The following is a 27,500-nucleotide window of genomic DNA, read 5'->3' on the forward strand; positions in this document are numbered from 1 at the left end:
TTTGGCCTAAATTCCTAAATATTTATAGTTTCCTTCCATTTTTTTTTTATTCTTTGCCACATTATGGAAATGATATTGCATCAACTTTTTAATTGGTAAAACTGACTTCGTAGCGACCTGAAGGTCGCGGGTTCAATTCCCACCCTGGTCAGAGTTTTTCTCTGTCCTTGTGTGGGCCCATTTCCGTCAGTAGGGCCAACGCTCACATGGTTTACGTGGGCAGAATATAGCACTTCACATTACCCTCTCATGGTTAATTCTGTTGAAATATAAGTGCTACACGGCCAACATTTCCAAAAACGTAACCTTTCTTTGCAGATACATACATGTACCTCGCATTCAAGTTGTATTGTTTTTAAACTCAGTAATACATAATTATGCCCTTGATTGGAGCTAAGGCTCAGTCAGTTTCCAAATTTCTTTACGGTTGCCATTTTATCAATCCAGTTGATAAACCCATTTCCCTGTTTCACTTCCCCACTGACATAGCACCACAGTTCCTTTAGAGACTAAACTCTTATATTCATTGAGTAGAAAAACGGCAGCACTAAAAGCCGGAATCCAGAATCCGAAAACCAGAATGATCCACAATCTGCAAGGACTACAACAACTTATCCACTGGATAAATCACTACTAGTCCACTGGATAACTCGTGACAATTGGTTTTGCTAGTGCTTGTCTGCTGAATAGTGATTTATCCGGTGGATAGCGTTATCCACCTTTTGAACAATCGAGGCCTGGTTTCTTTTGCATCTTGATTATCAATCAAGTCTTCTGTTAGTAGAAATCCCCATCTCAAAGGAGAATCAAGTAACTTAATGATCATCATCGAAATTTGTTTATTGTACATGGTCAACTTTACCTACCGGTAAATGTAATTTTTGAAATTTATTGAATAAACAACTGTTGTGTTTTAACATCTTTCCTTCCTTTGAATCTTTTCCATTTGTGTCCATCCACACTTCTCTTTCCTTTTGCTGTATTTCTTTTATGTTGTTTAACAGTGGTTATTGCAGTGTTTTATTCCAGTTTTTGGGAATTTTGGTTGTCATTAAATTACATCATTTTAAAGCCCTCAGTGTGTTCAAACTGCAAAAACATGGTGGAAAAACCTTCTAACTCAAGGCGAACGTGTCATCAGTTTTCGACTTTGAAGCACAATGTTCATCTACCTTTTGGGAGAATCTTCATAACTTGCTTGTTTCTCTATTCAATGCTAGTGGGGCATCTCAAAAGAACTTAACTTTGATTAAGAATGTGCATTTTTCATATTCACTGTATGTTCTTCCGCAAATCTATAATTGACAGTTTCAGTCACACTCCATCACTTACGCAACACGTCCTCTTGGCACCTTGTTCCTTTAAAAGAGGCATTTTTGTACCAATGCAGGTAAAAAAACAAGGAAAATGAATTAAACAAGTTTTAAGTTATCTTTATTGCAATGTTGACTACCTTGGCTTGATGATCCCATCACCATGCTCAAGTCTTTATATCCAGAATAACAAGGTCAGATCCATTTTACAGTAAACAACATGTTTACATTTCCTCGGAGTTAAATACTGGAGTGGAGATATCATAACAGAGCGTACAAGCAAGGCTGTTGCCTAACAGGAGCCCGGTAGCCTGGGGCTCCCAAAGAATAGCTCTGGGCGCCTTAATTTTTCACAGCAACACCTTCCACTTCATATGTTGGGCTCCTAAGTTCTCAACGTTTAGCTCTGAGGGCCCCTTTAAAATTTTCTTAGGCAGCAGCCTTGCGTACAAGGAGCGGTTAAGTTGTTGTAGCTCTCGGAAATTGTGGATAATTCTGGTTTCCGGATTCTGGATTCTGGATTTTAGCTTTTAGTGCTGCGGGTAGAAAAACACAACACACCGTAAAGTGAAGACAGTCTGTGGCATTCGAAAGATGCAGTATTGGTTTCCTGGGAGTTACCGTTAATAATTCAAGGCAAATGCCTTAGTTTGGTACAATAGTAATATATTAATCATAAAAATAACCTTCCAAGACTTCAAAATACATGTGACAGCATTAATAGCCAACCCTGACGAACATTTTAAAAATTCAAATATACCCACATTATGTAGTACCCTGTTGGGACTGATGAAAAGATTTTCTTGCCTAAATTAATCCTAAAAGCCTGGCCTGATGTGGCAGTATGTTTGTAAAGACGATAGTACGATATAAATCATCCAAAGTAAAGCAAACACCAGTGATGTTGGCAGTTTGTAGGGCTTTGCACCCCCAAGCTCTCCACCAACCTTTTTTGCTCTCCGAAGCATCAGCATTGTGATTGCAATAAGAGCAGTACAACAGAACACTACAACGGAAAAGCCAAGGGAACCTGCTTCAACTTTAAAAGGTTGTCCTCGGGCTGCGTTAGCTATTGCTGCTATGGACCATGCCACTCCCAGTCCAAGGAAGACATTCACAGAGTTGCTTCCAGTTACATTACCAATTGAGGAATCTGCGTATTCATCCCCGACTGCAGCAACTTTGCTTGCAAAAGTATCTGTGAAAACAACATACAAGTTATGTCACAAATAACATAGAATTATTGTGAATGAAAACTAGGTGATTGATTGATTGATTGATTATTGTGGCAGTTATCATAATAATGTTTAAGAAATAGAAAACATGTACCATGTTTCTATCGAGTTAAACAAACACGAATGAAAGTTTGGGAGAACGAGAAATGCTGCGGTAACACGAGCCGCAGGCGAGTGGTTCCACAGGTTTTTCTAGAAAAAGGAAAACAACTTGTTAACTCTAATTATCAAAATGTTAATTCTCTTTGCCATCTTTCGCCATCACTATGTCAACAGCTCGTGCTAGTTCTGTGTCTCCATCGAGTTATAGAAACACGATTTTTAACCAATCAGTCCGCGTATTTTCTTAGGACTGTTTTCTAAAAGGTATTACTGCTAGTCTAGTGAAGCAGTGACTTGAGATGTAGACCATGATAATTAAACTGTAGACTGCTAATCTTCAAGAGGCAAATAATGAGGTCCATTGGTGACACTTCAGTCAAGATGGTTGATTGTAATAATTATAAGGTGACCGACCGTACGATGTAATCCATTGACTAGAACTACACATGTAAAGCAGTAGAAACAGTACATTCTACATCTCAAGTGACTACCATATCAGACAGCCATTAAAACTTGAAGGCATGCATGTAGGAGACATAGCAATTACCCGGCAGACTTGTTCCAAGGGCAACAAAGGTAATGGCAACCACGCTGTCTGCTAAGCCAATGGTGCAACCAAAGTGGGATGCCAGATCCCCTATCACCATCGTCAAGACACCAATAAAGATGATAGAGACCACAAAACAAGCCCAGCCTCCCCAGATGTCAGTAGGAGGGACGATGGCAAACAAAAGCTTCCAAAACACTGTCATATAGTGCATCATGTAGTCACCATAGGTTGGAGTACTTTGTTCTTCACCCTCGTCATCATCGCCACTGCCACTCACTGTCAAGGCATCCACAAACTGCTCTTTCCAGGATGATGTGCCGACAACCAGTGCTAAATTAGCTTTGACAAGCAGCTTGTCAACAGTGTTCTTGAACTCCTTGCTTTCTATGATGGTCACTTCTGCTTTTGGTACATCACCTGACAAAACAAGGCAGCCATCACATGACAAACTCAATAGAGACGATCATGTTGGTGTACAAAACAATAGAAGATGGCCCCACAAGTTTTGCATAATAATAGAGTAAAATTCCCGAAAGACATTTTCCTGCATTGTTCTGTATTGTTCTGTACACCAACATGGCCGCTGTGATGTCAGTTTATTAGCAAGCAGCTTATTATTATTGTTGTTGTTATTAATAGTATCATCATCATTATTATCAATAATAATAATCATCATTATAATTATCTGAGTCATATTTACTGTTTACTCATGCCAGATAAGGCCAATCAGCACTTCCTCACATTACAAATGTTGATGCTAAGGAAACAAACTTGTTGTTTCAGGAGAGCAAGTCATCCAGTCTGGTAGAGTGGCTCAGAATAATGAAGGTATAAAGCAGCCTCCCAGATAGAGTACCTACACCAGAATGCAATAGATTCCAAATCTGTTGGGCACTGACACAGGAAAAAATAACAGATTCCCATTTTTGGCTATTTTAGGGTATTTAAAGAATACCAACAAAAATCCCAAATTTGGAAGAGTGAGACAAGTCCCAATTCCCAAACTTGGTTGGGAATTCCCTGGTTGGGACTTGTCTCACTTTGCCAAATTTGGGATTTTTATTGGTATTCTTCAAAATACCCTAAAATATCCAAAAATGGGAATCTGTTATTTTTTCCTGTGTGACATGCCGCACAAGGGGTCGAACCATTACATTAGAGGCTTCATATAATGTCAGTACCTAGTCTGGGTTTTCCCATCTCTTCAAGACGTTTTTTCTCAGCGTCATAAACTTCATCATTGCCAGCACCGCTGTCACTGTCATCATCCTTTTTCACCACTTTAGGTTCACCGAGCACGACATAAAAGTTTTCTTTCTTCTCGTATTCTTCGTCATCTATGACATTGATCTCGATGTCTTTCCTGTTTCAAAGAAATTAGTACAAAAAAGTCAATACTGTTTGGTGGTTATCCAGTACTGGAAATAAAAATCTCAGGGAATCTGACAGGGTCAAAGCTGGGGTTATTACAACTAAAATCTTAAACATGTCATGAAAAATTTTAGACCACCCCTATTCTCAATTTCATCAATAGAAAATATGCAGGCATTGCTTTACGTGGAAAATTCATTGTTTATTTTGGGGGAATGTGGAATCTAATTTCTCAAGAGTTTGTTCTGTCCAGTATTGTAGGTTTCTGCCTGTCATTAGTCCATCATTTCATTTGTTGAGTCAGGAGCCCAGCTTTGTCATAAACTAAACAACACTAGATAAACAATGATGTAGCTTGTAATATTTAACCACATAACCCTAAAAATACCAATTGCATTTTATGGATTGGGATAAAAGGTCATGAGAAGAAATAGATAACCCTGTCCAGTGACAAGTCTTGATTTCCTTTATTTTTTTATCTCAAGGAAAAAGAGTCCTCTGCACACAACCATTTTTGTTCTGTTTTGAAGTGGGTAAGTGCTGTTAAACAAAGAACTGTGAATATGGTTTTAGTTATATGTGACAGCATTGAGAAAGGCTGCTGAGATAATGGGAATCAGTGCAAAATAGACTTTTAATGGATTATAAGTTCACTACTTGTCAAGCAGTTGCCCATAAATATCTCTCTGTTAAAAATATAACATTTTTTTTTATAACTCTCAGAAAAGATATTGGTGTTGGAGTCACAGCATTCCTGCAAATAATTTTCAAGTGTTCTTTAATGGAGGTTAAACTTCTAAACAACCTACTCGCAAAACCCACTCACAATCAAAAATCACCACTCAAACAGTTGTTTGCATCGAAGGATTTTTCCTCGCCCTTCCTCACGCTTGTTCTCAGATCAACTGCGTACGCGTAAATGAACTGACTTCCGGTTTGAGAAAAAGCTAAATTTCCGGCAGTCTTTAAATTAAATTAAATTTTTTTTTTATATGGCAAATTTCACCCCCAAATACAGAATACAGCTAAGCACTGATTTTTTCAAATCATCTTTTTTGAAAATGTTATGGGTATTTCAGTATCGTTTATCTCTTTAAAAAGAACACTTTTCAAAATAAAAAGAAAACCATGCTTGGCTCGATGCAAAAACGAATACAATTTATCAAACCACTGATTAAATACCCAAATTGTGTAGCACATAAACAAATTTAGAGTTTTCTTTTATTGGTCACGTGACCATGGGGGTGGCTTGATGACGTCATACTTAGGGTCATTGGTTTACAAAAGTTGGAAACCGACAAAAATAATGCTAAATTCTCTCAAATGACTTAACCATTACACCCTTAGCAACGCATCCCCAAAAAACACGTCAGTAGGTCCTTAAACTTGTGAGTTACTCAGAACACTCAAAATGCACTTTCCAAGATTGAAAACGTAATAAATACTTTTTTATTGCATTGTCCCCAGGTCTTGGAGAGTGACAGACCCTGACATTTAGGAGAAATTTGTCATTGACAATGACATAGAAAGGAAATTTCTCAGCTATGTCAACAACGTTCAATTAAAAACAGAGGGAGCATTATTATTTCAAGTTAATGAGCGGCATAGAAGTAGATTAAGCAGTTGGTGTGTGCGGGATTTGAATATGTAGTACAGGGTCTAGAAAGGTGGGAATTTCCATTTTCTTAAGCAGCAGCGGTAAGCACGGAAACAAAAATCATTATTAAGGTTTTGTATATAGCATTCATAAAAGATTAACTTAAAACAGTGTGAAAAACTGCCAAAATGGGGCCAAAGATTAGACAAGACGAGAGAGTTTAAAGCAAAAGAGATTTTCTTTTTGTACTTCCGCCATTCGTCGGAAAGGTAAATCAAACACACATGCTAATATTTAGAGCTGTCAAACGTGGAGGATATGTTTTGATAATACAGCAAAGTTATCCCATACGATATATCTGCCCTGACAAAATAAACAGAAATATATTGATTATTCAAGTGCAGACGTGGTCTGCATTGTCACGCATCGACTATCTACATAATGAATATTGCGATATTAAAAAGATAAAACATCAGTATTTAAACGCGCGAAAAAAAATGTTTCGTATTTTAACAGCATGACTGAATCCTTATCAGGTTGCAGCATTGCAATCAAGTAAACAGTATTTCAAAGTGTCCAAACATGAGTCGCACTTTCCAGATTCGCTTTTGCATTGTTTAATCTTTAAACAGTGAAAACCAAGTCAAGCAAAGTGATGTCGAACTTAATTTTTTTTTGTAATCGCATTCTGTTTATGACAGCCATTTTAGTAGCGGAATGGTTGACAGAGGTGAAAATAGTAAATGACTTGACGAGGCTCGTGACTCCCGTCGCCTCATATGGGAAGAATATATAGCTTTCATAGTCCATGGTCGTCATGGTTGGGTGCATACAAGAGGAAAATTGTCTATAAATAAATAAATAAATAATAGTCGAGGGATGATGCTAGGATGATTACTAACAAAACGTATGGTAACTGGACAAAAGATGGGTCGATCATGAAAACAAGATAGAACCATTTTAAATTGCCGAATGGAACTGTTTCTTTAAATTGTGATGGCCTTTGCAAAAAAAAAAAAAACAGTTTGGTTGAATTACTGAATTGAGAGACGTCGGCAAATAGAATTTTTATCACGTTTGCATAAATCAATAAACGAACATCCACTGTCAGCGTAAGAGCTTAGGTGTACACGAAAGCAACTCGTCGCCAAGTCAAACATTTGATAAATTTACACATTTGAAATGGTCAGAATAAACTGTCGCTGTACGAGATACATTAGAGCAAGCAATTATGCCGCCAGCAAACAAAAAGGCTTGTTCAGCCTGTTTTGTAGTGAACCGTTCCAATCGATTGGTTATAAATTTGTTGTCAGCTCTTGAAAAAATGCTCTGAAGTTTGGTTAAGTGATTTGTGATTTGCGTCAATTGCACCGTTAATCGCTAAAGAAAAATATTGAGTATTGGAACAAAGATGAGATTTAAAAACAACTCCCTTTTCGCTGAATTATTTTTTTTTTCGCCCAATAGATGCAAGATGATAACAATTATCACTTTTTCTTGCCTGCTGTACCACATAAATAAACTAACATGATTTAGCTAACGTAGCAGCGTACAAAGTTCTTACCAAGTTTCGTCGTTCTCGAACTCCAGCTCGCCCACTGCGTCCTCATAGTCAGTGCCACCGCCTTTAGCTGTTCCTTCGACAGTGTGGTATGGAACTCGAACAGTGCCACGGGCCCCCGTGTGGCGAATCACTTTGAGTTTTATTATTCCATCTGCTTCGGTGACCATGTGTTTTTCTTCTTCAAAAGTGAATATACCGGGGTAGTCGTCATCTAAGATTGTGATCGTAGCAATACCATCTTTGCCAATCTTTCCAGCTGGTCCGCGGTACTTGTTTCGCAGCAAATCGCCATCTTCGGAAGCCACACGAACGTTGCCGAGGTGCACATAGAAGTGTTCATCTTCTTCAAAGATATCATCATCGATGATGACAACCGAGAGAGTCTTGGTGGTTTCGCCTGGTCGGAAACACACCGTGCCCTCGGTTTTCTCGTAATCGCCGCCTGCTTCCGCGGTACCATCCTCTGTCCTGAAGTCGACGTAAACAGTGTTAGTCAGATCACCGCCCGTGCGTGTAATGTTCATAAATACGCTGCCGCAGTTTTCTTTGACAATGTAGTGCACGGGATCAAAACAAACACTGACCACCTGAGGGTCTTCATACTCGAGATCCTGCATCTCAAGCTTGGCATCTGCAACCGAACTGCTGGCTTTCTCCAACTTGTCGTGTTTCATCTTCAACACATTTCCACTACCTACCATCTTGCGAGTGGCTTCGATCCGGTAAAAGGCACGGCTCTTAGGTTGAAGTTTTAGATTCTCTTGCTCCAGCAAACGCTCCACGGTCTCTCGGTCGGCATCTGGGTGCTTTTGTCGTATTTCTTTCATTGCCTGGATGGCCTTTTCACGCCTGTCTTCTGTCAAATCATGAAGCAACTCATCATCACCGAAATCTTGTCCAGTTTCGGCGTCTCTTGTATAGCGGCCATCGGCGACGTTTCCATCCACAAACCCGTCCTTGAATTGAACTCCAATGATATCGAAATCCCCAGTCTGCACAACAGATATACCAGCTCGCTTTTGGCGCCTTTGCCTTCTTCGTAAGGCTCTGTAAAACAACAATCGGCGGTCGGCGATGTACGCTGCCCCAACCATGATTGGGAAGAATGCGAAGGTTAGAATTGCCTCCCAGATCTTAACTTCATTCTTCGACGAAACTGCCAAAATAATGTACAACCAAACGTAAGCCAACACCGAAGTGGACGCAGTGATAGCAAATACTCGGAGATGTTTAATTCGGCGGACTTCGCCATCGGGAATAACATAAACACAAACTGCCATGATAATCAGTAAGTTGAACGCAGCTGAACCGACGATTGTTGACGGGCCAAGCTCGCCAGCTTGAAAATTGTTCCCACATATTTCGATTGCCGAAAGCAAGATCTCTGGCGCTGATGAACCAAGGGCCATAAGAGTCAAATTCGAAACCGTTTCGTTCCAAAGCTTGACGGTTACTATTTTCTCCTTTCCGGTTTGTTTGTCCGTAATCGTTATTTCTTTTTCCTTTGATGTTATTATTTCTATCGCCGACATAAAGCGATCGGAGATTATTGAAACACCGAGGAAAAAGTACAACAAGGCAAGAAGATACACAAACGCGCGCCCAACAATCTCACCAGTAGAAGCACTGCCTTCCCAAACAGGCAAAACAATTCCTGATTTACACTCTGTCCTTAAATTGCATTCGTCGTCGGCTCCGTGAACGATCTGTTGTAAGAATGTAGAGTAAACTGCCCAAATGATACCAGACCGAAGTATGAGCCTTTTAACACAGGACATGATTAGTCGTTTTCTACATCTATGAACGGTAAAAGGGCGGAACTAAATGAAATTATCGACTTCGAAATCGATGCGACCGTGCGATGTGACTCGACCGGATAGCTTGAAAGCAGTTGAACTCAATGGATCGTGCCTCGGGTTGCGTCTCAAACGGCGATCTGTGGCGCGTAAAAAGCATAGAGATGTCTTTTCACATTTAAATTATCGTCAGCAACACGACAGCTGCTTTCATTCTTACTGGGTGTTGGGAGAAAAGGACGACCTACCGAGCAACTCGCACTGTTTGCCAATTGAAAGGAGCTTTTTCTTGCTATGTATATTTAAAATAAAACGCGCATGCGTAACTGCACAGATGGCTGTTTTGATAATAAAATATTTTAAACAGGGCTATGGCAATAAAGTCATAGGCCCTTGAACACTCCGGCAATATAATATTTGTCTCAAGTCCTCGTGAATAAACGTTATTTCGTATTAAACAAAACTATCTTCGAAGAGAGAGAAATCGAGACCCATAACAAATATTCGCATCGGAGGTAGAACAGTACGCCTACTTGACGTACCAAATACTGCAATGCTTTTCAGAGCGCGGCGATCCTGTAACCTTGCTTTCAAAACTCTACATGTTTATTCGCAAAAACGTAATTTAAAATGCGTGCCGTCAATTTAAAGAGGCAAATGAGCGAAGTTTGATTGATTCGCACAACAGAATCGGCCACCTGGAATGCTAGAATATTCTGCATGTACCAATTTTCTAAAGCAATACCAATAGTGTTGATACAATCAGCATAATCAGAAGAATTATCGAGTTTGATGGAAGCAAATTTGTGGCAGCATTATCAAGTAACTTCAGACAGCTGCCCGATACAAAGTGAAAAACAATGCAGTTAAACTCCGTTATGTGTCACACTGCAGATGCTCAAATACTGAGTACCTGCGGAGTCGCGCCTTCAACTTTTCTGGTCAGGCTTATTGATCACTCTGCTGAATACTTTATTACCGGGTTTTCTGTGCCGAAAAACAATGACAACTCGTTTTTCCTTTGTTCTTAGAAACGCCTTTAAGGCATTCAAAGAAATCACATACACATAAAAAGCTGCAATTTACACCTGACGTATTTACTGGAGTGAAAAACACTCCCTGAGGAATTCAATTCAGCCTGGACTTCTGAGTTATTTTGTTACCTTTTTCCTGATCATTTAACCACATTTTCGTTGAGACATCGACTCTACCACATAACGTCCACAACAGAATTCGAAAAAAACAAAGAAGCATATCAAGATCAGTAGTACTAAACAGGTGAAAAATCGAGATTAGAGTTAGATTTCGAAAAGCCAATTTATAACGTATAATCCTTTATAATCCCCCTTGCATAACGAACACGCGGTTGCATAAAGATTATAACGCTAAGCCGGCGTGGCTGAATAGTTTCGTTCTGGTTTTCTTTTAAATTATTTCGAAATTCGTTGGTGTTGTAGGACGCTATTGTACTTTCCTGATACACTTTAATTATGGAGGGGGGTTCGACTTTGTCTCTACATTGTTTTGCCAGCCCTGTCCATTGTAAAGAAACGGTGGGATCCTTAATTGTCGTAAGTAATAGGATATTTTTGTTCTTTGTCGGCACAGAGCAGAAACCATGGACGAAGCCCTCAAACTCTTCCCTCGCCTCTGGAAAATGTGCTGATAATTAGCTGAAATGCGTGACTGACAACTTTTGGTTATTGTGGGGCTCTTTGTTTTTTTGGTTTTTTTTTTTTTTCGTGAAAACACCAGGCTCTTTTTTTTTTTCGTGTAAACACCGCTGGATATTTTGGTCATTAAAAAGTGATTTACTGATCTAGGCATTTTAGTACCTGCTGCTTGTGCGGTTTCAGGAATCTCCATGAATTGCACGTCACCGTTGACACAATGGTGTTGTCACTATGCAGTGGAAGGAAAGTTTAATCTGTATTATTTGGAATCAATATGCTACAAGTGCTGCTTGAGTGCCATTTATCTTAACTTGTCTAAACCCGGACCGGACAAGCTTATCTAATTGAAACAGCGAAGTTTACCTTAATGTCAAAAAGGTCAATGAACCATTCTTTCTTTCGTAACTGTTTCACTGTTGAAATTCTTCTGCGGGCCAGGGTGACATAAATAAACATTTTGTCTGTCTTCCGTAAAAAAGTTACATTACAGTAAGCGAACAAGGACGGAAAACTGAAACAGTCCGCACTTATTGTTACCTCGTCACTTTGCGTTTTGCCGAAAATAGTTTCCTTGATGAGAATCAAACTGGTAAACAGAAGTTGAAAATAATCCTCCAGGACCACTGGGGTTATACAAAGAATGAGTACGTCTCGAACTTGTTCCACGCCAGAAGTAATCATTCAGGGACATACAACTGATCCAGCGATAATCTTCTGTGCAATATGTGTTCGGTAGAAACAAGCTGTTCTAAGAATTTCGGTTCAACGTTGCCAAACAGCTATATATATTTTTTCTAAAACATAACCTACAAGATTCGCAACCAGAGAAAAGTACCCGCTTACGTTTTCGGAAGGGATGTGTTTGCAAAAAGGTCAGCCAGAAGGTTCAGATGAGCAGATGATGGTTCACTGTCAAGTTCTGAGAAGCTAACGTTCAGCTAGGAATTTCCCTAAAAGTTTCTGCTAAGATATCCGAACAGATCAACTTCTTCTAGGCCATGAAAGTCTTTTTCATTACAAGGAGCCTAGAAATGTCTCTCAAAGGCTTTTGGCTTAATTTTTTCGTTGGGTGCCTTTAAGTAATCGCTCTCCGGGATATTCGCGGTTAGTCTGTTTCGATAAAGTTGGGAACGCAATGCAAATTGACAGCGCCCTTGTGTTTCGAAGGTGCTGTTTCCTACATAAAAAAACACTTTAAAGCAAATGAATAAACATTACAAGTGTTTGGTAACCTACAGTTTCCGACAACCCTTTTCATCGCTTTTTGACAGTTTGTCGGTGAAATGAGCACACAAAAGATAAGTTACTGCAGCTGCCAATCAACACTGAAGTTCCTCTCGTCACTAAAATATAATAGTGATTTTTTACGTATAGAGATGGTAATTTGTGATGAAGCAAAATGTATTTTGTTGCAGTTGCCATGAGCTTTACGAGGATGACTAGTATTTCAACTCGATTCTAAAACTCCTGTTAAGGCGCCAGGTAAAAACTTTCACTCCAAACAGGGGCGGTACGGCATTCTTGCGTTTGATATGCGAGATTTTTCATTACGATACCATGTGCTTCTTTCGTATTGTTACTATATGACTGTTGTAAAGCAAGCTATAATAAAAAGTGAAGTGTTAAGGAAAGTCGGACCTAACCTAACACCTTTCGCTTACTTTATTTTTCGTGATTACGAAAGCTGACTCGCAAAATCCAAACATCCTCTCGCCTTGACATGCGGCCCCAGGGTCTTCCGGAGATATAAAGTGATAATAAATCAACGAGAAAAAGTGACAGAAAAATGCAGTGTAGCTTTGAAATGGACTCCGTGTGCCAGTCCGAGTACGCTGTCTCTTTCTCTGTCGCCCACCACGCCCCTTTTTCGCGAGTTTGTGCGAGGAGACGGCTTCAGATAGCGCCCGTGACCGTGGTAGACCCGGAGTCAGCAAATTGAAAATTACGAGGTGGCCAAACGATAAACAACCTTTCAACATGCTTGACCAAACATAAAACGCACAGGGTTTTAGGTAAGGTGTCTGTGATAACGACTCAATTTGGTAGTCACAATGTACGTGTGCGCGTGCAACGTGTTATTAAGACTGGCAAAACCAAAAGAAAGTCACACATCCAGCATAAAAACAGAAGAAATTATTGTTGGATCGATTGATTGATGCTGTATGAAACATGTTGCATGGCCTTCAAACACGGTGGCCAAACGCTAAAATGTTGGCTCGCATCAAGATCTTTGATCGTCCAACATTTATCGTTTGGCGGGGCCTTAGGGAATATTTACATGAGAGAGGTTAATCGAACTCAGACCGGCATGAGTTCGTATCGGCCTCCATACATCTCTTTTTATGCATTTCCGTAAGACCGGCCTGACAATGAATTCAGACCGGTTTGACTTCGTCTCGGTTGCTGGACCGAGGCGAGAAATTCTCATACCGGTTTGAGTTCGTACCGGTCTCATGTAACAAATGACAACAAATCTCAGACCGAGTCCAGAAATTTCAAGCTTGTATGCTTTTGGGTCAGCCATGTATTTATTCGAATAAATATATCATCTCTTCCCGGTTTCATGTAAACGGCTGCTAAAATTTCATATCGTTACAAGTTGACACCGGTCCGAGTTCGTCACGGTCTCATGTAAATATCCCCTCGGGATCCACTGCCTGCATGTCTGGACATATCTGTCGGGATGAAGCTGAGAGAATTTAAGGCATTCAAGTCACCAGTCCCACTACCTTCTGTCCCATAAATGTACATTTTTGTATTAGCTATCGCCGAACCAAAGAAAACTACTCTGACGGGTAATTAGAATGACGACTTCGCGTTTTACGACTGTTGGGAAGGAGACCAGAACCTTGGGTCTTGTTTCACAAAGAACCGATGAATGAGATAAAGGTGGTCAAAGAAATTCGAATTTTGGAGGTGGTGGTGCGGCTATAAGGCGCTTGCTCTGAGATCCGGAGATCCCGGGTTCAAGAAAATTATTTGAATTTGATCCTGGTTGTCCCTCGTTCAACTTCTCATCTGCTCTTGTAAACAGCCAACTGGTTGGCCTCCGTTTAATTGGGATTCTTATAACAGTGTTGAACATTCTGTTTTGTCGTTTCGTTGATTGTGTTTCATTGTCCCTGAAAAGCTCATATTGGGTATGGTCAATTAAGTGTGAATGTATGTATGTGAATCAAACACGCGAATAAAGCGGTTTTCAATTGAGTGTCGTAAAACAAATACGTAAGTAATTACTTCGACCAATTGCAGCAGGTGCAAAAAGCGGAAAGAACCAATCCGAATCCGTAGCAAACTCCGTCTGACTTGCTCAAAGCGCGGGAATAATCGCGCTTGCCAGTGGTGATCGGTTTTGGTTGGCCTTCTCATTGGTTGTTAAACTCGCGCGAGATTTGTAAACCAATCACTAAGCGTAGCAATAGGCCATTTCCGAGTTGCTGTTTGTCTCGGTTTCAAAGTGAGTCTTGGTGCTCAACTATTGAAATGGAATGAGTTTTTTTTCACGAGAATAAGCAACTAATTTCCATTTGAATGGTTGAGCACTAGGACTCGCTTTGAAACTGAGGCATGCAGCAACTCGGAAATGGGCTATTACACTTGAATAAGTGCGATTATTGTTCCATTTAGAGAGATGTTGTCAGTGCATTTAACCCATAGACTCTTATATAGGAGCGAGACTTAACATATTTTACTCGTCATTGGGTGGCGGCTCAGAAGCTGAGGGGTTAACAATCTCTACATCCACTCCAAAAACGTTCCCTTTATTAAAAACTCCACAGTTAAGAGTTTGTCCCTTGTTTCTAGTTAACGTTGAAATTTTGAATACGCTATCGTAATTACATTAAAATTAAATCTCTACATCCATGAGAAAGAATTAATCTCATGCTTTTTTCATATCTGACACTTCTGTGAGTGAACTCGACGTAATAGTCCACGTGAATTTTTCTTGTCCTTTCAAGGGATATGAAGGCAAGCCAGAACGATTCCTGTCGAAATATCACTAATTATTTGATTTATAAAAAAGGGGTCTTCCTTCTTCTTGAAAGGCCCGGAATTTGCCCGAAATTCTACGTTGTTTTGCTCTTTGAGTTTCCACCACTTGGTATCGCTTGCCCCCGTTGCTTTCATAATTACGTTCCTTCCTCATTTTCATTTGTGGAAATGAGCTGAACCTCACAAGGAAAAAAATTCCCGCTTCTTGTAACATGTCCCCACTATAGAAACCTTTCATTACGGAATTAACCATTAAAAAAAGCGCAATAACAATGGGAGAAGTTGAAATTAGTGAGAAGTTTATGGAATAACATTCCTCAGGTGGTAGATGATATTTTCGGCCAGAGAACACATCAGACGAAAGTCGCATCCTTGTTCCCTGTTATTATTGAGCGATTACTGCTGGATCCGGTCGAGCGATGTGTTGTATTTCTTGCTGATGTTACATCGTTCACTTCTCTTTAGGTCTGTGGTTGTCGTGGTAGACGCGTTGAACCAGTAGAATGAATCTCGGGTTGGTATGTGAGAAGAACAATGAGTACCCACAGGTGGAGTAGGACCTAGTTAACATGACAAAAGAAAACTGAATTAAAACCGTAACACATACAGCCTTGAAAACCGAGCTAGATCTGGATATAAATACCTGTAGATATTACCCAAAAGCTCCCACACTCGTAATATCATGTACTAGCCCTAGACTCAAATATCCGGATACACTTTTTAGATATTTCGGAGATTTTGAGATATTTAGAAAAAATTGTGATATTTAGAATTTTTTTAGGGCAAAATGATTGAAGTCACGTTGTTTTCCCCAGAAAAATGGAGAAAGAAAGCAATTTTTTAAGTTAAATGCTACTTACAGACAGAAATGTAAATTCTCCATTTAACGTGTCATGTTGAAACAAAATTGTTTACAGTTTTGTCGCATGCGTTACAGGGACACAGTTGAATTTCAGGTATTGCTTTATTTATACTTTGTTAGCACATTGCTGCATAATTTATGAATGAAGACAGACATTTAGGGGATATTTAGAAAAAAATCTTGATATTCAGCCAAAAAAACCGGGAATTTCCGGAAACATATTTAGGCGATTTTAGGTGATATTTGTGTCTTGGCCTAATATCTGCACAGGGAGACGGTCAGCAGTTGTTCAGGTAATATATCAACAACGAATGCGAGTGGTTCACAATAGGTTCCAAACACCGAGAAACAACTAAATGAGAGCACGAGGCCGACGGCCGAGTCCTTTTATTGTTTCGAGGTATTTGGAACCAAACACGAGGCACTAGTTTTTTATATGGCTTCTCAAGCAAGGTTGTGCATTTTTGTAATTCGGCTTCCTGTGCCAAAGGTGATGTAAAAATTACATGTAAAAAGTAGAAAATTAGTCATTAAAAACGCTGTTCTTTGGTTTCATTTCTTTTGTTTTGATATCCAATGAGGAATCAGATGAAAACAACGTGTGGTTTGGATACGATATCCAAAATTTAACACGCGTGATTTTCATCTTGGTTTTCATTGGTTTTCAAAAGTCATGCACGTAACGAATTTATCCATATTTGACAGGCTTTTGAGCTCATGAATAATTTATGAGTTTCAGAATGGGAAGAGAAATAACTTGCATAAATCAGTTTTGTCTGGGTCACCCTGAGGAGATTTGTTCTGGTTATGAGGGGGTCAATCAGGAAATACTAATAAAAGAAGAAGGGCAAAATGTATATCTACAGTGGGACAATAAATACAGTTAACTTTTCATCGTGGCCAGGCATAGCGAAGGAACGGAAATTCCAGACTACATTTGAAATGCTGAATTTTTTTCCAGCAACAAGCGCATCCGGCTTCAGGCATTATCCCTTGGACACATGGTCGGGATATTGGTGGTCGATTCTCTTACGAGAGAAGGGTTTCCTTTCAATTATCCGACAACACCTTTCTTTTCATTTGGGAGGTTGCACGCCGGAAGGTCTGGATTGTCAGGGTAAGAGGTTGCTGCGAAGAAAAACTGTTTCGACAAAGATGTTGCTGTGCATCCCCAAAGCAGACAAGAACGTACCATGTATATGATAACGAAGAGTCGAGCGATCGGGTATCTTCTAAGAAAATGCCCAAGTCTGATACTGAAAAAGAGAGAGAACAGCATATATAAGTGAAAACTAGAACACGTTGCAGAGCACAAAGAACGATGGAATTATTCTGATTCAGAGTACAAATACTTTAAATAATAACAAGGCTTTACAAAATGATTAAGAAGATGGAAAAAAAAGTTATCAATGAGAGTAATATCTAGCTAGAAAACAGAATGATCTCGAGCGCAAATTGTCGCATACTGAATGAATGTCATCGGGAGGATTGTAAGTTTAAAAAATGGGGTAAAGGAAAAAAACCAACCCCTTTCAGACACTTGCCTGAATTTATCGATTTCGTTGACGGCTCTCTTGACCTTCCTGGAGTCGTTCAGCTGCGCAGGCATAATGGAAGAGATTGATTTCACCCTTGACACTGTTGGGGAGATAACAACAGTTATGGTCTCGACAACGCATTTATTACTCAGCTAATGTTTCTCAGAAATAATGGTATCCCATGGGCTTCTTTCACTTTGGGCCCTTACGTAATAATTCTATATGAGGCAAAACCATAGACTTCAACTCGTAAACTCCGTTTTTTAAAAGTGGTTTTCTAATCATAAAGGCTTCTCTTCAGGCAAAAGCCAACGACAACCGAAAAAGTAAATGGAGTTTCCAAAAGCTAGTCTTTTTCCAGAATCTTTTCACGCACCAATCTGAAGCTTGACGCTGCTCGCTTAGGGCATCGCGTGATAAGTCCAAGAAAACACAAAGGAAAAAGATCGCACTCTGGGTTCCTCAAGTCCAAAATACTCACATGTATTTTCATCTACGTCGTCGAATCCGTCATACGTCGCTGATGGCCCAGCCATTATCTTCGAAGTAGAAGCTTGGACATCTCTGTATTGTTTCTAATCATGAAAACGAAATAAAAACTAAGACAATGGGAGAAAAATACATCCTTCATATCGCAGGGTTTTTAATTTGAAAGACAAAGAAGTGATTCTTTTATGTAATATCATTCCCAGTAATCTCTTTGCTCACGAAGTTCAACAAATGCAATTACAGGCGAGTTTTGAACAAACTCTCAGACAAATGCTTATTCAACTCGTGCGTTTAGTGTTTGCTCCAGATTTCAAGAAAGGAAATGACTCGTTATGTTTTCACTTTAATTTGTCTCATAATTGACAGGGTCCGGCTTATTTCCTCAATCGAACAGTTAATTCGACAGAATATAATTCTGAGCAACCCAAATAACATGGTGAATGACTTAACCTGAGTGTACTGGTAAGACCTTTCTAAGGTAGAATTTAGAATTTCCCTGTTCTTCAAGAAACATTTTCGTAAGCCTTGAAACCCTCTTTATAATAATTTCAATTCCAGTCTTGCATGTATGCATTTCGGGGCACGCGTGATCCCAAAAAGAAAACTCTGATGCTAGGGTAACGTGTGCAAATAAAGTTCTATCCAGGGCTTAATTTTACGCGTTTCAACAATAGCCTGTCATGGCAACCTTCCTTTTTCTTTGGAATTTTTTTCGGACTGTATTGATGGTTAAAGTAGTGAAATGGTGTTTCCGTAAAATATGAATTTTAGTTATCTTTCCGTCGAGTCTAACTAAACAAAACTATTGACAAGCTGCATGGCAGTTACTAGGCAATATGGATAGGTAGAAGAATGTCTCGGATAGCGGGCTCACCCACAACTAACCCTGGGTGTATCTTTTTTCTCACATCCGAGAAAAGCGCGGCAAACGGTTTTCACGCGAAACAAAAGGTTGGCTTGTTCTTTCGAAATGCAATAAAGGGGAATATTGATACATATTTATCAACGTTGATTCGAAGGATACGCGGGAAAAGCCCGAGTACTTTTAGATCGGATGCACTTGGTCTCGTCCACACGTATACGGCAACCAAATCCGCAACTTTTTTAATCCGCTCCCCAGAGTAGAATTTGGCATCGAGTGGACGGTCTAATAAGGATATTTTCAAATCCGATGACGTTACAATTTCAGATCCAGTCTTTACAGCGTAAATATTTAACATAGCCGCTGAAGGAAATGCAATCGCCTCTCTTCTCGCCAAGTCGCATGCCTGATGGCGCATGCTCTGTTGACAATAGTCACAGAGGAGTCCTGGGACGCGTTCGATTGACCCTATTCCGGAATAAGAATACGTGGAGTGATGATTAAAACAGTATGTTTCACGCGTTTCGAAGCAGCAAGGATAATAAAACTATGTTTGAAATAGCATTTTAGCAGACGTTTGACAGTTTTAATGTGAATCTCCGTAAAAACAAAGGATTTCTAACTTATATTCCATGTACTCCTATTCCGGAACATGGTCAATCGAACGCACCCCTGGATACTAGAACGAATCCAGATACGTGTGGACGGGCACGTTCGATTTGAATACGTTACGTGTGGACGTTTGAATCCACAGGGGAAACGTTGCGGATTCAAAAATATCCGGATACGTTTGGACGGGGCTTTTATAGTTGTAAGAGAGTCGTGGAAAAGAAAGCACTCTGACGGAACCTTCTGGTCTCGGTACAAAAAAGAAGGTTCTTCGATGCAGGGTTGACTCTGCTCAAAGTTACTTTCGATAGACCGATTCGGTTAACTCATTGTTGCACCAAATTCAAATCCTATGGGAATAAAACGTTTTTTTCCGAGTATTTCCATATCATTTGAATGTTAATGACACTTACAAAGAACCTTAACGGCGAGAGATTTGAATTGGGTACAACACTGAGTAGGCCGAATCGGTCTATTTAGGCCAATGCGTTGTCACGGTGTTTGACACAGTTTAGTGTAACAAAAAGAATAATAATTATCACCTTCAGTAAGGTTCAAGTTTATATTGCCTAAAACAAAAGCTCCACAAATGAACGCTACTGCAAATCAATTTAACGCAGACCAAATCAAATGTTGTTTCTTTTATGAAAGGGAAAATTGGAGCCCAGTGGAGAACCAACAAACTCAACCCACATATGCTATCGAGTCCGACCCGGGACAAGCCGTGCATGGGAAGGCCAATGGTCTTAATACTGCGCCACGCCTGCTTCCCCAACCCCTCTTTTTTTCGAACAGCTGAACCCTTATTCGACAAAATTCAGAGAACTTCAACTTTACAGTTGCCTCTGAAAATGGGAAGGCTGAAAGTAATTTATAACAGTAGTCTAGCAGCTCTCGTAACCTGCTATTGTTTGGTATTGTAAGCAGCTTCTATTGTTTTCAAGTCCAAGTCATTGTTTCAACTGCTTAGGCGCTTGTTTTTGCATGGCTAAGGTAGCGAACCAATTGCATTATACGTCGCGAGAGCTTCTACGTCACCCACTTATAAGGGCCTGTCAATCAGGGAAGAGCAATCCCAAGAAAGGAAGAGATGGCATTAAATAGTCATACCTCTAATCTTTCGAGTTGTAAAACCATCGAGTTTTTCTCCGTGCTGAGAGCTTCGATCAGCGTTTGTTTTTGTATTAGATTTTCCGTCAGGGTTCTTACACGATTCTCTAATTCTTCTTCAGTCGTGGAAGTAAGGGCCTTGGTTGCAAGCTATTTACAGTAGGGAAAAAGAAGATGGGAAGAAGCGCATAATGCGTTAAACCTCTCTTCGGCAACTTCCGGCTTTGGAGAAAAACTCCCTTGTGCTTTCTGTTGAATGGCAAAAGTAACGCTGCGAATGCCACAGTCTTTTGTTACCACACTTGTACAATGGCTTCAAAACTCGCGCGGCATTTTAATTCTCTCTATACCAACCAATAGTAAAACGGAAACTGGACCAAGTGACCAATGACGTTTTTTTTTCCCGCGCTCAGCACCTGCGACACTTTGGCAAGACTCAGATGGTTGTATTCGACTGCTGTGGTTGCCAAACGTAATTAACTGTTGGTGTGCGCTTGCAGGGCTAGAATTTTTCGGCGTGGCCTTTCCACCTGGAATTTCACACGATCATGACCGCACTTACCGTATTTACTTTCAAATCACTGACGACAATTACGGTAGATCATTTGTAAATATTTGAAACAGAAACATGTTTAAGTAATGGTCCGGCTAAGAAGCAGGCAGAAAAACAATAGCCCGCGGCAATAGCGTCGGTTAGTTAAAATGTGCCAACATTTTTAATAAAATTAAGTTCGGCTGTTCCCATTGGTGTAAGCAGCTAAAAGCGCGAAATTTGAATTTCAATGAAAAATGTAATCGACTTGCCGTCTAAAAAATTAGATTCTGTTTCGTAGAACAAATCATTATGCCTTCAAAAACTATGTTTGTAAATATCGTCAAGATTCTATGCGCTATTTGATTGGCGCATAGAACAATGCCCAAATTTGGCCGAGAGACAGAGATCAAGGGCATGGGGAAGAAGAAATCCAAAAAAGGCTTTTTTTTCATTTTTTTCTCATCTTTTTTCGACATTTTCCGATATTAGCCAATCAGATGCCTCGATTGGAGTGAAGTTAAAAACTAATATTTCGCAGCTTCTAAGTACTTTTGCCGCTGGGCTGCCTGCTTCTTAGCCGGACCATTACTTAAAGTTTTTATGTCTCGCTGAGATTGAATAGATGTCTGGCTTGTGATCAACCTTCAGAAAATTTAAACGTGTACTTGTTTTTTTTTCTTGCAATCTTCGAATAAACAACGCATTCTTTTTCTTCCACTACGTCGTTAAATCGAGGGCGGGGTTTAATTGAGTAAATACGCTAAGTGTGCCAACACGCTCCTAAATGTTGAATCCAAGGGCCGAACCTATCTGTCTCGAAATTGCCAAGAACATAGTAATCCAAACTTTACTACCAACCTGACTCCTCAATTTTTGAATTTCATTTTCCCTTTCCTGCAAGGGAAGGTGCGCAGTATTAGATATGAGTTTCAGGGTACTAGTAGGGCATACATGGGGGAAGGGGGGGAGGGGGGGCTGAAAGCTAACAAGTCAAGAACAAAAGTTACACCGTTAAACAAACCTGAATTTGGCTCATAAAGCTGGTTCTGTTTGCCCTCACTTCATCCTGAGCATAATGCAGGTCCTAAACGGGAAGAGGTGCTGTTAGCTTTGAGGAAAGATTTACAATTTGCTTAACCTTTCGGTATCAAGCACGGCAATATAAACGACACTAAAAGAAAAGAAACAAACGGAAATGAGGGACAGGGATTTAAAACGTGCTCTTTATTTCCAAACTTAATGCGCGTTTTAGGGGGGAGAGAAGGCACTCCATCAGCCCTCTCAAACCCACCCACCAGCTTTCCCCCCCCCCCCCCCCATCCCAGAAAGTGAAAATACCTCGTTACAAATTTACTTGTGAAAATACATTGTTCGCGGTTAGTCTTACGAAACTCGTTTCATCCCGACCAAGGGACTCATCAGAGACCTTTCTGCTTGGCAAACTCGTTGGGCATCACGCCCAAAGTCCCGTTCGCTAACAAAATTATGACAGCAATCTCGCCTTATATCGCATAAGGATTCCAGACCGCACAAATTTTCACGATTGAAAAATGACAATAAAGTTGACAGTTACTTATAAAAATACATTGTTTGTGGTTAGTCCTCTTACGAAGCTCGTTTCATCCCGACCAAGGGGCTCATCAGAGACCTTTCTGCTTGGCGAACGGGACTTTAGGCGTGATAACCAACGAGTTTGCCAAGCAGAAAGGTCTCTGATGAGTCCCTTGGTCGGGATGAAACGAGCTTCGTAAGACTAACCACGAACAGTGTATTTTCACAAGTACCGGTAACTGTCAACTTTATTGTCAGTTACCAATTTACTTTCTTTTCTGCGAATCATAGGCAGAACCATAAAGAGATGTACTTGATTAATGATAATTGGGGGATACCTGGGATTTGCAAATGAAAACTGCTATACTTAAAGCGGCCTTCACACGACAAACTTAAGTTGGCAACCTCGTTCACTCGTCAAATACGAGTTTACCTACATCAAAAAGTTGGCGAGAATAGAGACGTGTCTTTCACACACGTCAACTTGAGTTTGCCAACACGAGTTTGCCAACTTTAGTTTGTCGCGTGAAGGCCGCTTAAGTTGAAGTTTTTTCTCACGTGCCTGAAGGTGTTGTTGTATCTCTTGTTCACAAGCTTCTTTCTTCCTTTTTTCGTCATCCAATGCACTTTCCATCTCTTCAAGTTTTTCTCGAGCAAGATCGGCCTCCGATTGTATCTGTTGTTCTACATCCTATTGATCACGTAAACTTCAGTTAGAAGTTGATGGTAGACATCGTTATTTTGGCCGGATGATTCGGAAGTATGAGTATACGATCTTGGGTTGTTTCTTATTTGCGCGTAGAAAGTTATTGCACGGCTGCCTTGGTATGCTTTGAAAAAGCTTCCGCGACACCCTTCGGGCGGGCTGTAAATTACTGTTTTGCATTCTGACTGGCTCGTTCCATTGGTCGGATTTCACTGCATGCAATTGAAACTGCTCAAATGCGAATTACCGTTCGTATTGAAGCCACTTGAATCAATCGCTCTCTGTAAAGGAATCCATATGGCCCTCGGATTCCAGATTCCAGATCCCAGCCCATAAATTCCGGATTTGGAGTCGTGGATTCCGGATTCCAAACACACGGGTTCTGTCGAAATGGATCCTAGATTCCATCGAAATGTGTGGATTCTGGATTCCAAAACCTCACATTTGCTAGATTCCGGATTCCGGACTCCTTAACAACATTAAATTACAATTAAACGGACTTGTCACAAGGTGATGTTGTCCATGTTTCGGATAAAGAGGTATCGATATTTTTTGCGTTGACACTGAAAGCAAATCACGATAACCTCGGGTGAATAACAATTTCCTGTTCTGACAACTGAATCCTTTGCCTTTACTTTACGTTTTTGGAGGACGGTCGAATAACTGAAAGTGATTTTGGATTTGCTACTAATCATTTCTTTTATTATAAGGCATCCACTTACAAACAGGTCAGAGACGTCTTTAACTTTATCTGTCCAACGAACATTATGCCTCCATAGCCACTGCATGCCGCGTGTTTTTGAGGCACTGGTCAGCTCCAGCAGGAAAACGAGTTGAATGTCGCGACAGGCTTTAACGGAATACAGGATTGGCACAAAAGTTGATTTCAGTAGTAACCAGACTGTTGGGATTTGTTGAAACCTTACCTGTAAATCTGCCTTCAGCTGCTCTATTCTGTACTTGTATTGGTTGACCTCATCTTTTAGCATGTCCCTCTCGTTGCAAACTTCTTCATAATCTGAGCTGCTTATACCACTCATGACTTCTCCCTTACTCCCGTCACGCAAGCTTGCTATCACTTTGTCTTTGGCCTGGCAGAGGAGTCAAATGTAAATTTGGATGTTAATGAAGTAACATAAAGAAGTAATGCATGTGCACGACGCCCCCCCCCCCCCCCCCCCTTCTTAAAACCTGTCATTTAGTGTGGTTTTTTTTTCCCATTCACTCTTTACTTTAACAGCCAATCAGAGGAAACCTTCTTTTGGATTAGCTCAGAGGTTTGAGATCCCTTGTGCTGACCAAAGGGAACGAGGTTGGTACGGCCCCATGCCGTACTCGGCAAATCAACGTCGCCAAGTTCTTTCAGATCGTATATTCCCCGTTCCACGGCACAAGAACTACGTACGCTACGGGATCGTAGGTTACATAGTTGGCGTTAGCTGTTGCGTCCTTACCTGAAGGATCCTGGCTGCCTTATCTTTGTAGTCTTTCAATTCTTGCTTTGTTGTTTCTAGATTAGCTTTAGCAGTTTTCAGTGCTGCAATATTCTCACTGCTCTTATCTTTGTCAAAGTTAAGGAGTACTCAGACTTTTGTCCACTTATTTATCCATTCTCTCAATGAATCTTGGACTTTAAGAGGTAGCTTATGTAAAACGAGGTCAGGGTTATCAGAAAATGAGTGTTAAAATGTTGCGTCAAAGGGCCTATATTTTCTTATCTTTCAGATGGGCTCGTCTCTCTTATTCCTCGCTCGATGTCACTTTTTTATGGCAGCAAACTAGTGATGGCTTGGAGGAAAACAACGAGAAAGAGCTAACAACACTAGAAACATTGGTAAGTACAAATTTCACTCTGTTGTGAATACATTCGTCTTTGGCAAGTACCCTACATTTGCAGCTTCTAAGAGAAAACGAATCCCCTCATTCCTTAAAAACAACCCTCACATTTTTATCTCAGGCAACTAGAATGTCTAACATTCGTGGCTATGAAAGGCAGCATTTTCCCTTTCGTAAACAAGCGATGGCATTTGGAAGAGACTTAGAACAATTTTCACTGTTAAGTTTGTCGTTTGCAAATGAGAAGAAAATAGTTGATCTAGGACTAGATTAGTATCGTATGTCACTTAGAATTTTTAAAAAAACTAAGAAACAAACTTAGAAAAAAATATGAAAACGTTGATCGCACGATGTCGAACTCTGTTCAATAGCTTAGCGACAAATGCACCTGACCTATATACTACCGAAACAACAGCTTCAAATTGGCAATTTTAAAGTATTAAAATGAAGCTAATCCTAACTATTTATTGAAAGCTACCCGCATAAATAGGCTTGGTTACTAAGAATGGCATCGACCATCAAAAATGGGATCGCTTGTTTACGAAAGGGAAATTAGCGGCCGCACCGTGCCCTCAGGCATTTCAAGGGTCTAAAGTCTTTGATGCACCTTGTTTGTCCACCTTTTCCTAAGACTTGTAGCTTATTCCATTTACCTATCAAGGCGACATCCAATTGATTGCCTTTAAAAGGAGACTCGCGCCAGATACATCAAAAGAAAAAGAAGTGAAGCTAAGGCACCGTAGAACCTTGTTCCCCATAGAAGATTTAGACGAGAAAGCGGAGCGCAAGGTTCGCCCCGCAAAAGGCTATCTGGAGGTTGTCCGCAAATGAGTACAACACCTACTTCCACACCCAATTTTCATGTACCTTCGAACGACATACAGATTGATTTGATTCTCAAGGCATTTTGAATCAGTGATAAAGAAAAGATACTTTTCTCTTCATTTAGTTTTTTCTGCATGTTCTTCAGTGTTTCAGCCATTGCTGCTTGCTCTTCTTGTAGCTTAGCTTGCCTGTCCATGGACTCTTGCTGAAAGTGGAAAAAAGGACAAGTACTTTCAGTTACGTGTTGGACTACAAAATACGGGATTTATATAGTACTACACAAAAGGTCATGAGGCACTCATAGGGGCGTCCTCAACAGTGACTAAAAGGATAAGCATTTTGCAATCAGTGCTCAGAGCTTAGGACTGCTTAAATGACGTGACTCACCCCACTGAATGGTTATCCCTTTTTTCAGTCATTTCAACATACAACGACCTAAAATTACACTAAGTACAACAGTTTAAGTTTTAAGGGTTGGGAACATGAAACTGCGTAAAAGGCATGTTCTTCGCACGCGTCAGTTCCATAAAAGAAGTGACGCGATGGGAATATTTGGTAGCTGGCATTTGATGTTAACCCAAAATGTTTGCTGTTGGAAACCTACGTAAATGGAAATTAATGTTCCGAAAATGCCAAAGTTTTCACAGATTCCTCGAGTGCCTTTTCAATTTAAAGTTGTACAGAAACACTTCACCTCAGTTCTAAAAAATGGAGTAAAATTAAAGGACTAATTAATTTCACAAAAGAAGGCCACATAATGGTACTTGTATTTTCGTCCTTGCATTACGTAGGCCGAGTGCCATCTAAACCTAGTTTCGTGGGGCCCAGCTCCGCCAGTCAATCGGACGGTTTTCGGTTCAACTCCAGCTCCGTTACGAGTTTGCCACGAACTTCAAGATTAATGTTCCAACACATTACCTGCACTTTTTGTTGAGACCCCTGGCTTGCCTTCAGTTTCCTCTCTGCTTCTTCCAGCTTTGCCTTCAATGTGTCTAACGCGTGACTGTGTACACCAGTGGATTCGGAGTGATCTTGGAGTAATCTTGCATTGTAAGATAAGGGGAAAAAATCATTACAACGAGAGCCCAAGTTGTATTAGAGCGGTTTTCAATTGAGTTTCCAAAGTAATTAGCGAATTACTTTGGTTTTGCATTACTCAACTCAGTGATTGGTTCAAAGTTCTCGCGCCACTTTTTCAACCAATCAGAAGTGAAACCAAAACCAATCGTGGCTCGCGCGTGCACATTTTCCCGCGTTTTGTGTCGGCGACGTGTAATTACTTGGAGTTTTCATTGGTCTACTGGATTGTCTCCGTCCTTTCTGATTGGCCAAAGCAATTACTTTAGTTTTGGTTTTACGATAGCCGCAGAACGAAGAGGATGA

General features: G+C 40.3%; 2 protein-coding genes across 3 annotated transcripts in view; both read right to left on the reverse strand.

Moving 5' to 3' along the window:
- LOC138027294 (sodium/calcium exchanger 1-like) overlaps window positions 1-9,827 on the reverse strand; it is an 11,532-nt gene extending 1,705 nt beyond the window's left edge. The window contains exons 1-4 of the mRNA XM_068874852.1: window positions 7,733-9,827; window positions 4,382-4,563; window positions 3,198-3,617; window positions 1-2,511 (exon numbers count right to left, since the gene is read on the reverse strand). The exon at window positions 1-2,511 is cut by the window's left edge and continues 1,705 nt beyond it. Coding sequence (XP_068730953.1) covers window positions 2,132-2,511; window positions 3,198-3,617; window positions 4,382-4,563; window positions 7,733-9,510 — 2,760 coding nt within the window. The 5' untranslated portion in view covers window positions 9,511-9,827 and the 3' untranslated portion in view covers window positions 1-2,131. The remainder of the gene's footprint in view (window positions 2,512-3,197; window positions 3,618-4,381; window positions 4,564-7,732) is intronic.
- Window positions 9,828-14,943: 5,116 nt separating this feature from the next.
- LOC138026107 (golgin subfamily A member 5-like) overlaps window positions 14,944-27,500 on the reverse strand; it is an 18,721-nt gene continuing 6,164 nt past the window's right edge. For both annotated transcript variants that reach the window (XM_068873305.1, XM_068873306.1), the window contains exons 6-17: window positions 27,036-27,159; window positions 26,226-26,322; window positions 24,911-25,017; window positions 24,383-24,547; window positions 23,313-23,441; window positions 22,221-22,283; window positions 22,058-22,093; window positions 20,665-20,814; window positions 18,076-18,169; window positions 17,601-17,694; window positions 17,249-17,312; window positions 14,944-15,754 (exon numbers count right to left, since the gene is read on the reverse strand). In XM_068873305.1, the coding sequence (XP_068729406.1) occupies window positions 15,656-15,754; window positions 17,249-17,312; window positions 17,601-17,694; window positions 18,076-18,169; window positions 20,665-20,814; window positions 22,058-22,093; window positions 22,221-22,283; window positions 23,313-23,441; window positions 24,383-24,547; window positions 24,911-25,017; window positions 26,226-26,322; window positions 27,036-27,159 (1,222 nt within the window). In that variant the 3' untranslated portion in view covers window positions 14,944-15,655. The remainder of the gene's footprint in view (window positions 15,755-17,248; window positions 17,313-17,600; window positions 17,695-18,075; window positions 18,170-20,664; window positions 20,815-22,057; window positions 22,094-22,220; window positions 22,284-23,312; window positions 23,442-24,382; window positions 24,548-24,910; window positions 25,018-26,225; window positions 26,323-27,035; window positions 27,160-27,500) is intronic.

This window comes from Montipora capricornis, chromosome 12 (assembly GCF_036669925.1).
Source record: "Montipora capricornis isolate CH-2021 chromosome 12, ASM3666992v2, whole genome shotgun sequence".
NCBI classification, from domain to species: Eukaryota; Metazoa; Cnidaria; class Anthozoa; order Scleractinia; family Acroporidae; genus Montipora; species Montipora capricornis.